We start from the raw sequence: 13,147 nt of genomic DNA on the forward strand, positions 1-13,147 counted from the left end.
TAACAGGCGAGAAACACACTTTGTGCATTAGTGTGGTGTCATGTGTGGGTGTGTGCGTGTTAATGATTACATGCATGAGTTTGTGTGATTAATGTGTTTGTATATGTGGGCCAGAACCATCCTAGAGGTTGCGCTTGCAGGCAAATGCCTGTGACAATTGCAGTTTGTGCTCAAACACGCACACACGTCTTCTTCCATTAAATCCCAGGGACATTAACAGCAGCCTGCGGCCAGTGCTTTAAGCTATGCAAGAAGTGCTCTAAAATACATCACAGCGTGAACAGCCTGCCTTGATTTTTAGTAGCACTTCTATTTTCAGTGATGTAGATGGACTGTGTGTGCAAATGCATAAGTGTCTATGTTTCATCTTGTGTAATACAATCCTGAAGTTAAAATTAATTGTTTCAGAGCTTGGAAATAACACATTTAGATGCTACATTTAATCTTACGACATTTGCATTCAAGTCATTTAACAGAAACCTAACAACTTAGGACAGCAGGACAATAACCTGCAGTTTGGGGATCAAAGAAAGGGTTGAAGGCCTGTAACCATACAGAGATTGAATCAAGGTCAAGGGTTAGAGACCAAGGACTGTGAGAACACTCAGTATTAAATAAATGAATAGTAAGAAAGTAAAGAAAATGTATATTAGGTGTCTTCTGTGGAACTTCCCTTCAAAACAAAACATTTTAATTATCAGGTGTAGTTTATAGTCCAGATGAAACAGCATTTTAAGAGTATCTAACTTCTGTGTCGTGATGTATTTCCGAGTGAAACAGGGCAGACAGGCAGGACATGACATTGAGAGGAATTTGATTTGAACATTGAAAAGTGGGCATGTCATAATGAATCTTATCTCTGTGCCGCTAAAAGTTGAAGATTGATTGATGGGTGGATGTCATGATATTATTGGTTGAAATTGGTTGGTTCAAACCGACATCAGCACACGTCATATTTTGTTTTACAGGAAGAAAACGTGATTGGATTTTGATATAAGAAGACAAAGAAAATTGATTTTTTTATGGGGTTTTTTTGGCACACATTGTTAAATAGGTGCACAATATGAGCAGGGATGTGATCTAAAAGGGTTAAAAAAAGCATTTTTCATTTCATCTAGACTTTAATATTTATTGTCTTTAATATTTATTGTTTTTGCTTTGCTGTCTTTCAGGATGACATAAATCAAACTCGGTCTGCTCTCAGTGCAGTGTATTACCCTGAAAAGGAGGCGAGCGAGAGCACTCTGTGCCAGGCGGAGGGGCGTCCAGAGATGTCTGTAGAGAGCAGTATCCACCATGCCAGGATCCACAGCACATGAACTCACTGAGAAACCGCCGTCCTGCAGCTCTCGGTGGAGGTGGGAGCTAAATAACAGCTGGGCTAGCTTACTGTCACAATAAGCTCTGTAGGCTGAATAACACTGGCTGAAGAGAAAGAAAGAAAGAAATATTATCGGACTTTTACAGTGACGATAATGAAATGTGTCTCTGTTTGAATACAACAAGGATGAGACTGTTTTTCTCAGTTTTTCTTTCAGTTCATTTCAATAAGCTGTTTCCACAATAGCTAATAATTTTCCAGGTTAGAAGAACTTGTCCTGCTGAACAAAGACGAGTTCTTTTTACACTGGAAATATAACAAGACCTCTCTGAATCCTCAGGCTCAACAGGTAAATTTAGCACACAAGGACGCACAGTGTCCTTGATGTGAAGCATCTGAAACCAGGCCCAGACAATATCATTCAACTGCGGTTTGTGTGTATGTGTGTGTGTGTGTGTGTGCCTTTCAGAGGATTTAAAGCTCATATTTTCAACCTGCAAAGTAATTTCAATATTACCTGGGTATTACTGAAATTACTTGCGTGTTGATTATTGTTTCAATTGTTTGGATTTAGACAAATGACACATTTCTCCTGATAACTCTCATGTCTGATGGTCAGGTGCTAAACCCCTAAGGGAAATAAAACTAATCTCTTCCCTGTTATCTGGAGAGACTCTGGACCAGATGCACAGTCTGCGTGATATCGCAGTATTATCGATTTCCTATGAGAAACGTCACAGTGTTTTACAGCTACAAGCTGAATTGTATTTTCTGTTTCTTTTGTTTAATTTTTTTGATTATTTAATAGCCATTTGAGGTAAGTGATGCTCCGTTTCATCAACAATTTATTCTATTTAACTGGTGGTACAAATTAAAAAAAATAAGCATATATTAAAAGAAAATTGCAGCAGCTGTTACCTTCCTTCATCTCTTGGTGATGATGACCACATTGGCAGGTCTAATTTGCTGCTGCTATTATTCACCCTTTCTACATGTGACAGTGGTCTGACATCTAATAATCTGAATTTTCTTTAATGGAAAGAGTTATATCTATTATTATAAAATCATTTCTCAGATGACTTTGATGGAGACACATCTACAAAGAACTAACTGATCGTTACTGACGCAGTCACAGAGAACAAAAACAAGATATCCTGTTGGAATAATGCGACGATCCTCCATAATGTAACTATAACTATAAACATAAATAAAATGTCTCAGGACTGTTCTCTTTTTCCTCTTGAGGTAATGTACAACAGGATGAAGATGTTCAGGCTGCTAATGCTTGTGGACAGCAGTGCTCTTAGCTGGGACTATACTGAGCCAACAGTCGCCCACTAATGCCAACAGAAACTAAGACACCTGTGTTGGCGACGCCAGCGGAGAGCAGGTGACTGTGACAGGCAGCGGCTTGAAATGTTCTTCCAAAAGAATCAACACAGTAAAGGACTGATTAAGTGCTCCTTTAAGCAGCTATTAGCTACACTAGATATGGTTGTGACTGCTAAACATTTGCTAAAGTTCATTTGTTCAGACATAATGTATTGCAGCAGTATGACATGATTATTTCATACGTATTAATATTTTGTTTGTAGGAAACTGTTCCTTCAATATATACATATACCGTATATGCATATCAGTATTTGCGCGCGAACCTACCAGTTATTCAAGTCATTGAGTCTGATCTCGCCGATGCGGTGAGCAGAGGAGGAGACGTTGACCACGTGGGAGAAGTCACCAGATTTCCCACTGTTCTTCAGCGTGTCCAGGAGCAGCCAGGTCAGCAGGAAGTGGCCTAGGTAATTCACACCGAAGTGCTGCTCAAATCCATCCTCAGTACGGCCCTCGGGAACCAGCATGACACCCGCTTGACACACGCAAACACACAAAAATTTCATGCACACCAAAAAACAATTCAATTGTCGGAAATATCAAAATTCTTATGTAAGTCTGAAGTGCTTGCATACGTACCAAAAAACAGCACATAATAGTTAGGTAACAGTACTGTTTTTCTAATATCTTCCCTAATATGTGTAATTTGTCTGCAGTACAGTACTCTGTGGTATTTTTACCTCAAATGGTGTGACTATAATATTCCTATAGAAATATTAACTGTCATGTTGCCTCTGTTTCAGTCTGGCTGCAGCCACAGAAAGTAAATAAACATGAAATAAATTAACTTTGAATGGATTATTGCTGAGAGTATGATGTTGGCAAAAATCCTCTGGTAGGCTTCACATATTTTTCTTATCAAATAAACTAGACAGACTAAAAAAAAAACATGAGATCTGTCCCCTAATTGATGAACCAGCCCGATGAAGCACATCCAAAGCACCTTGTTTGCACCTCCACTACAGGAAAATGTTTAAATATATGTCAAAGATTTTTCAGTGAGACTACAGCTGAGATTAATTCTTTCACATTTTGCCTACGTTTGACAGCACCTGCCTGCATGTAAGCTGGGCAGAAGATTTCTACTTATCACTTAATGCTGGACAGACTACTCTCTCTCTCTCTCTACATATACAGTGTATGTATATATAGTGTTTCCATCACTCACCATTATTGACCAGAATGTTGAGCGGTAGGTCCCGCTTCTTGAAACTCTGGACGAACTGACGGACAGACTGCAAAGAGGCTAGGTCCAGTTTCTTGAACTCCACTGGGAAGGACACACACACACACACACAGACACACAGAGGCATACACATCAGAGCCATTGTAAAGGGATTATTTCTGCTAGCCATTTTGGTGGTAAGACATCAAAGAGCGCATTAATGATTTCTTACAGCAGGCTCGGTGGGTTCTCACACTACAGTTCCGGCAACGCTATGCCTCTCTTCCTCCAGCACATTATATCATACCTAATACTTCTTCCTGAGCTCCATCATAGCCTAACACACCATTATATCAGGTCTAATGTATGATAAGACACAGGTAAGGAAGCAATGACCAGGAGCTGGTACCACCAGAGCGTGAAAGTGACTCTGTGTGCTTAAGTGTTAGTGTGTGTGTGTGTGTGTGTACACATGCAGAGAAATCACTTTGGGGATAAAGAAATATGAGAAGACTTGACAGTGTTCACTTAAAAACCTCAACTCTTTTCTTGCTAGGACATCTACTTAGCACACTGTAAAAAGTGTGTGAATGTTCAGCTAAGTTATTAGACAAAAATGCAATAAGAGTCTTGTCAACTATGGCCATTAAATGATACAGGATTACTTTATATTGTTACTTTATATTATTTTATCTGTCCCTCGTGTCAGTCATGTAACTGTTCCAACCAGTAGACGTGTGTGCAAAAGTAAGTGACCAACACACTAAGCTATGGACTTATTATATCGAGCTGACCACTCGATGTTCAGTAGAAGAGCCATGCTACTTTCCATAGCCAAACTATTTCCTGTCCATCGAAACATCAAAACAATGCGCTGCTTTGTGTAGACATTGTGTTACACAGTATCTGCACAAGTGCTGCATCTAATTTACAATTATTTTCATTATCATTTCATTTGTTGATTATTTTCTCAATTTATTTTGATTTTTGGTCAATAAAATGTCAAAAAATTGTGAAAAATGTCAATCACTGTTTCCCAAAGCCCAAGATGCAACCTAAAATGTATTTTTTTGTCCCGACCAACAAACGATAAAAACAATCCAAAGATATTGAGTTTACTGCAATACTGAATGAGAGAAAAAATATTCACATTTAAGATGCTTGAACAAGGGAAAAAATTCTTAAAAAAGTACTCAAAATGATTTATCGATTATCAAAATAATTGGTGATTAATTTTCTGTCTATGGTTTTATTGATTAATCGACTATTCATTGCAGCTCTAGTCTGCACAGACAGCACGTTGTGTAGAGGCCTAATAATTCCTAGCAAGACGGCCCAGTTTAGGACTGATTTAGAGAAGTTCTCAGGGAACCTCAGAGAGGAATGAAAAAGATTAGTTGAATCTGTTAGTAGCCACCAGTTGTGGCTGTAGTTGCTGCAGTAGGCACGGCAGTTTTATGACTGCCTCTTGTTATGTGCAGCGCACAATAAAGTTAAGTGTGTGAACTGAAGTTGCGGTCCACAAATTATTAAACATAACAATCATAACATGCCACTTCTAGTAAGTGCACACAGAGAATCACCATAATCTTGTGGTTTCACTTATATTAATGCATTTAATGGCTTATTGGAAAATACTTATGATTAAAAGTAAATCTTGAAAACATTGTTCTCTTTTTGTGAACTCGTACACATTTTTTTCCGGCACTTTCTCCACCTCTTGGCAGTTTGAGGTTCAATCTTGGTGCTTTTATACATCAGACATGTGGTCCCCTCTGCTCGTTTGTAACCCTTTAACATCCCAGGCTTCTCAACAAGTCTGACTGGTTTCCTATAATATTGCTCACAGATTCTGCTTCTGGTGGGACATTATATGCACAGTTATTACATATGTGTTAGGTTGATTGCAGAATTTTGCCGTTCAAATTTCAAACACCTGATTTTCCTCTTACTCTTATAAAGAGTATTTTCTTTGTATTTGGACTTTTCCCTGTTTCTTTGTGTCTTCTTTATTTACTAATACAATGAATAAAAGTAAGAATACTCATTTCTTTTCTTCCTATAGGCTCTAAATTGAAATCTCATCTCTTTACAGTTTTCTTCAATTGCTAAGATACATTTCCTGAAATTATGCTCCATTCCCCAAAACTGTAAACACAAATGCATAACTGCGCAGTCATCTTCACAAACTTCAAATTTCCACATCCAAACCAAACTCTTCACTCTAAACCATGTATTCTTACATCTAAACCAAACTTTGCCTTCAAACATCACACAAAAGCCATCAAATACACAAACACTTCAAAATAGCCATTACACACTGGTGAGATCAATTCAAAACACTACTGTAAAAGTCTGTTACTGCAATGAATAATGACGCTTATGATTTTACCCCAGAACAACCTCTTGACATGATGAACACAATATAAAGACACAACACATATACATTTTCAAAAATTTTAATTCCTCAATGTACTGTAGTAAAATAAACTGAAATTGAGTGAAAAAGTAAATGTACTGTAAAAATATGCAACTGATAAAGAACATAGAATACAGTAAGATTATTTCCATGTGTTTACCAATATAAACCAATGAAAACAACAGTTTGTCCACAAAGAAAGATATCAAATTTTTTCCATCCATTGTTCCAAAATAAGTGAACTGACTCATGACCCTGTTATCTATCTATCCTCAGGTTCTGATTGGTGTGTGAACAATGTTTACTCTTAGTGTTTCCACCTGGGGAACTGTGTGTTAATTGGGTTCCAGCTGTGATGACTTGAGTTAATGATATTGAATGCCAGTGCTTTCTAAATGAGCACATGAGTGAAAACAGGGGAATAGTGTTGAGAGTTCTGGGAAATGGGTCTGTCTTTACGCAGATGGCGTCATGGTTTGTAGTGTTTGGTTTATAGGCCCAATTATTGTGTGTAAGCAATTGAGAAAAACTGTAAGAAATGCTTACATCCTCCTGTGCATATACATTGCAGGCTAAAATTTCAACACCTACCTCTTGCCTACTAGAACGCAGAATGCTTTATGTCCTACGTGCGTATGTCCTCTATCTTATCCTATATTTCACCTTGCAAACCGAAGGAAATTTGGTTTGCACCAATGACCACAAAAATAATACATAATGAAATCATAATGAAAACATAAAAGCAATATAAATACAGTGGCTGGATGAAGGTATGAAGAATTTAAAACCTATTTACTGAATGATGCTCCCTTTTACCATTTTTTTTTACAAATGCAACAGGTTGAGGTGTTTTTTTGCCATGTTTTTCTTAGTTTATTGGGAAAACCATACTACACAGAGATGGTATTTTCTTCTCTAACATACACTAGATTGGCAGGCGACGGGGATAATATTCTATATTCTCACAGTATTGCAGAGAGCAGTGAGCCTGGGATCAACAGGTAAAACAGTGAGGATATAAACAACAAGAATGTAAAATGAGGAACAGGGAGGTCATCAGTACTGACAGATATGCCTCGAGCTGCATATAACCTCAGGATCACTCACTTGGTAGGACCCTTCTGTTCTTCCCATCAACTGTGTCAAGTCAAGTCAAGTCAAATGTATTTATAAAGCACATTTAAAAACAACCCACGTTGACCAAAGTGCTGCACAGACCAGAGCAGGTAGCTAAAATCACAAATACAAGAAACACTGACATAAACAACAGGGCACACAGTTTATAGGCACAAACAGACAACACACAGGTATAGGCACAAGCCAAAAATCAGCCACATCAGGAAGAATCTAAAGCTAGTGAATAAAAGTAAGGTTTGAGCCTGGACTTTACAGAGTCAGTGGAGGGGCCAGATCTGATAGGGAGAGGAATGCTGTTCCACAGTCTAGAGGCTGCAACAGCAAAAGCGCGGTCACCTCTGAGCTTAAGTTTAGATCACGGCACAGCCAGGAGCCCCGAGTCAGCTGACCTGAGGGACCTGGAGGTAGAATAAGGGTTTAGAAGGTCTGTGAATAGGGAGGGGGCCAGCAAATTTAGGGCTTTATAAACAAACAGAAGAACCTTAAAATCTATTCTGAACCTTACAGGCATCCAGTGGAGAGAGGCCAAGATAAGGGTAATATGGTCCCTCTTCCAGGTACCTGTCAGGAGCCTGGCTGCAACATTGTGGACCAGTTGCAGGCGGGATAGGGATGACCGATTAATCTCAGTATACAGGGAGTTGCAGTAGTCCAAGCAAGAGGATATAAAGGTGTCGATGACTTTCTAGAGATTTTAGAAAGAGAGAAACGGCTTGATTTTGGCAAAAGTACAAAGCTGTGTGCTGCTCAAAGACTCAAAGTTGCTTTACTAGGAAGCTGACTGCTGACTATCAAAACGCTTCCTGTATGAACCTCTCCTCAATGACATGCCTATAACTTTTCGTACTCTCTGTGATACTTATCCTATTTTGTTTATGATAAGTATCAACAACAGTGTGCAATAATTCCTTGTGAAACTGACACAATGGTTAAAGGTTTTATAGTTGTGGCATAATTCACACTACACTGCTTGACAATTTCTTCTCCACTTACTCAAACAGCAAAACTTACCTTTCTCACCTCCTTTTATCAGTTCTCTTTAAGGATGTGGTGTTAATAGATCATTTCTGTTTGAAATGTCTAGTTTAATGATATTATGTGTTGTAAAGCTTCAACTAACTTCAACCTGAACAGCAAGAATGACTTTAAACACTTCCTCCTCACCAGTTTTACTCTTTACGACCAAAACAGTAAGCAAGTCACAACACTCTCCTTTATCTCTCCTTAATTAGATTGACAGAAAATTAATCAACACCTATTTTGAGTGATTAAATGTTTTAAATCATTTTTCATGAAAAAAAAATTCTGGTTCCAGCCTCTCAAATAAATACGAATGAATATGTTCTGGTTTCTTTAGTTTTCACCAACAGGAAGTGAAATATCTTTGGATTATTTACTGTTGGTTGGGACCAGACATTTGAGGATGTCACCTTAGGCTTTGGGAAACAGTGATTGACATTTTTCACCATTTTTTTTAACATTCTGACACAAACAACTAATCAATTAATCGAGAAAATAGTTGACAGATAAATCAGTAATGAAAATTGTAAGATAATTGTTAGTTGTAATATTTAGTACTATTTAATGTGTGAAGTCATATTTGGGCCCCAATCCAACCTAAACCCTGTGAATGCAGGCAAAATTGGGCGTGAACCAAATATGTAAAATATTCTTGTTTTCTGTCGGGCTCAGAAAGACAAATCCTCTTTGGATTAACAACCGCTGCCAAAGTACTACAAGATGAATGCATACAAAAAGAAAACCACATCTATAAAACATCCAGAAAATAATGTATTGTTCCTCCATATAGTACATCTGCAGTACGGCTGTCGAGGGTCAAATATAATGGATAAAGACAGGAACAGGACTGAGAGGGAGCGGAGGGAAGGAGAGTTGATGGAGCCGATAATAAAAAAGGCCGCCGTGACAGATGAGAGTGCAGCCGTTCTCGATGAAGGTCTGATATAGCAGCCTTATCTCCAAGCCATGCCACTCACCACCCGCTGAGTGTGTGTTTGTGTGTGGGTGTGTAGTGTGTGAATATGAATAACTCTGAGTATATCTCAGTGTGTATGTGGATTTGAATTGTACAAGCAAGCAAATGTGTGTGTCTCTACGCATTAGCCTGAGACCAGGTACATCTGTGTTTGTGTGGGTCCTGCCTGTCAGTCCTCTCCTGTCCTCTTGAGTGGCCTCCCTTGAGGGCAGGCCCTTTCAGACTGGCCAGTCATATCTAGAAAGCCCACTGGGAGTGAAATGCCATCGATCGTACGTGGGCTGGCTGCTGCCAGCCCTCAATTAAGACCCCAGGATCCTCTTTAAAGCTCAGCCTCCTTGGCTCAATAGCCAAACACACAGACTGTGTTGTCGTTACAAAGGAATTATTTGAAGCTGACGATAGGAACTGCCTTTGGAGACACACGCGTGCTGTGTCAAAGTCACCATGTCCATTCATAGTCTCCATCTCAATATAATCATGTAATATCATCATGCTGTTAACTTAAAGATCCCCTCCAGACATGTATTAAGACATATAAAAAGACTTTGCTTTGAATAACAAACTTTGCTTTGATGATATGGTTTTTCCATATTAAAACTCAGTTACCTAAAGTTCTCCCTCATTGGAAAATCCTAAATTTATGACTATACAAATATTTTTCATTTCGATACTGGATACAAGATGTCTCCTTCGTCACTGAAAAGTCCATTCTCAGTGTATGTGCAGTGGAGGCTTTAAGTTTCCACATCATACTTGTGTAAGTTGCGTACTGGACCACGACTGGCCCCATACTAATTGTGATGTCACAAATTGTGCTCATACTTAAACTCAGATTTAAGGTGAGCAAAGAGAAATGTTCCTCCTTCAGCAGATGAATGTGTAAAACTCTGCACATTCATCATTCTGCACAGTTCACAAAAACTTCACTTGGAAGGTTGTTAAATTGTCAGTTTCTTATATGCTGGATTTTAGTATACTTCTACTTTCTACATTTCAAATGATCTAAAACCTATATTACTACTAATACTGATATTATTACTACTACAACTTGTACATTGTACAAACACATTAAGCTCTACAATGATTCTATTTTCAGTTTAATGACATGAAAACAGTCAAACAGTGGATCATTGGTTCCAAGTTGGTTCCAAATCAAAAGGCATGGACACCTGTCTCAATGTTACAGTATGTTAGAATACAGTGACATTTGGTGCACAACCCTGTTAAAAAACTGCTCAAGAGTAGTGAATAACCACTCAAAGTACAACTTTTGTACAAGTTAAAGAGTGCCACGATTTGTCCAACTGAAAGAGCTGCCACACAAAGGACTCAAAGGGATTCAGGTTTGATGCGTAGTTTTTATAATGAGTGGAGTAATTTCTACTCCCATTCTTAATCGTTCATTGATTTGTTCATTGACCGTGTTATTACAGACATTTTGATGTGTAACAATAGGAAAAGCACAGGTGCAAATGATAAAATTAATGATGGCTGAATTCCACTTTAGTTTCTGGGTCCTGGTATTGTACATGCTGGCTCACTGTCAGACTGTCATGGTTAACTGGTACAGCTGATTAGAACGGAGTCATTGTTAATGTTATTAGGAACACCTGTGCTTTCCCTATTAAGACAAGTCAAACTGTCTGCTGTGAAAAGGGCCTTCAGGGGAAAGGTGAAGATGCCATATTGGTTAGTGTTTGCCCATACTAGCTTACTATTGCCTAAAAAAATTACTTCCACTTCAATGCACCATATCACATTTATGACTTGTGAAGTCTTGAAGGGAGCAAAAGTCAAAGCATGGTTTCATGGGAGCGTAGTGATGTCTAGCTCTGCTTCCATTTTCCACTGTCTAATCTCTCTGCTACACGTACAGCTCTGTCTTTGTCATCTCAACCTGTTTCCCTTGGTGTCTCTTCTTCCCGTGTGCATGGAAAAGCAGGTTTCACAATTGCGTCTGCAATTTCGAACACTAAATGTGATTACAAATGTTTTCTGCTGCCATAGTGCACAATCAGAGCCTCTGCAGATTCCCTGTGTCACTGAAAAAAAACTAAATAAAAACAAAACCTTGTTCCAACTGAAAATCTTTCGGTAACTGCAGCACTTTACGCAAATCAGACGAACTGCAGCTGCGCTAATTTACATATGTAGTCTTAGTAAATACCTCGCTAAATTAAAAAAATTGCAGTGACACAAAATTTGCAACAGACTTATTAAATATCTCCCAATCACTTAAAAAGCCAGTGGATTGGACACAATTTCACCAAACTTAATTTTGTGTTTTTACAGTAATTTTTTAGCCTGAAAATGCAACGGAAAATCAGTTCATAAAGGCATTTTTTTTCAAACTGACTCTATTTGAAGTAAATAATAAACAGTTCAGACACTGAATGGAAACATCTTGAACATAAATAATGTAGAAAAGCGTCATTAATAATGTCAATAATAAATACTGTTTCAGAAAACCTGAAAAAGGGGGTTTTGTCTACTTTTCTGTAGTTAATCCAACTACAGCAGCTCAGTTTAATTGTGAGTGGAATTTCTGGCTTTTATGTTGTGGCATCTTTGATCTCTTTGGTGTTTCTTCACGAAAAACAAATATCTTTACAAAAGCAATAAAATAAAAATCATGAGGGAGGACTACCTCCACCTGCCATAAATTCCACCATTTCCACCTGGCTTTAACATGCATCTTGTGTCCTGATTGTGACTACAGTAAATATGATTAAGCTGGATTACACCTAAATCTGATATTAAAATGCATCGCTGGTAAACGCATCAAATTTCTCCTCTGCTTGCCAAACGGCCAGAGATATTCCATTACAAACATGATTCAAAACTGACAGTAAACACATTGAAATGCAATTATTTTTTGGCAAATACTTTACTATCAGAGCTCTAATGACTGTTTGGACTGGAAATACAAGGATTTGTTTGACCAAGTGTTTGGATGATGAGTTTTTGCTCTAAAAACTACACAGCAAAAGATGATTGTCAAGTTATAAATTTCCTTGAATCAACATGTAACCTGTGGTATTTGGATCAAACCCTTTTTCAGCTTCTCACACTATCTACAATAATGTCTAAATGTAGTGTGAAACTACAAAAAGGATGAATGAACTGTTCTCTGAACCCGCCTCTTATGAGACTTAGACAAGAAAGTATAAATAGTTTGAGCTGTCTGATAAACAACACAGTGATATCCAAGAATATTAGGTCTGGGCAGAGTGCCAATTGTTAGCTCCTCCACAGCCTTTTTTATTCAGCTCATGTAGGAGACAGGAGGCTGGCTGATGCCCGAGTCAACCCCAGCATGTTGTGTTGGTGGAATGATAGCCTGCCAGGCTGTAAATCCCTGAATATTGTGATGCTGTCCTCCATAGGCAGTGCTATTAAGAGGCCGAAGATGGTCTTAGAAATGTCGTGCAGATGGCTGAATTTCTGGTGACAATTTCTCTTTTTATTAATCAGTAGGCTATTAGTGAGAGGCAGGTATATCCCCATCTCTCTCTCTCTCTCTCTCTCTATCTCTCTCTCTCTCTCTCTCTCTCCCCCAGCATGCTCATCATCACAGGTGCATCACCTCAACTGACCGGCTTATTTCTGAAGTTGAAATAAATTGAATGAATTTATTTTTAATCAAAGGTGAACCAATCTGTAACCATGTCATGAGGCATTTTTGAAAAATTTGCTTTGCCCCTCTATGTGGTA

General features: G+C 38.4%; 1 protein-coding gene across 2 annotated transcripts in view; it reads right to left on the minus strand.

The window, feature by feature from the left end:
- Positions 1-13,147, minus strand: part of LOC137192528 (dehydrogenase/reductase SDR family member on chromosome X-like) — a 45,015-nt gene that overhangs the window by 7,743 nt on the left and 24,125 nt on the right. For both annotated transcript variants that reach the window (XR_010930585.1, XM_067603290.1), the window contains exons 4-6: positions 3,882-3,983; positions 2,981-3,188; positions 1,218-1,425 (exon numbers count right to left, since the gene is read on the minus strand). Coding sequence is in view for 1 of the 2 variants with exons in the window: in XM_067603290.1 (XP_067459391.1) it covers positions 1,218-1,425; positions 2,981-3,188; positions 3,882-3,983 (518 nt within the window). In the remaining variant the exon portion in view is untranslated. The remainder of the gene's footprint in view (positions 1-1,217; positions 1,426-2,980; positions 3,189-3,881; positions 3,984-13,147) is intronic.

The sequence above is a fragment of the Thunnus thynnus genome, chromosome 11 (genome assembly GCF_963924715.1).
Source record: "Thunnus thynnus chromosome 11, fThuThy2.1, whole genome shotgun sequence".
NCBI lineage: Eukaryota > Metazoa > Chordata > Actinopteri > Scombriformes > Scombridae > Thunnus > Thunnus thynnus.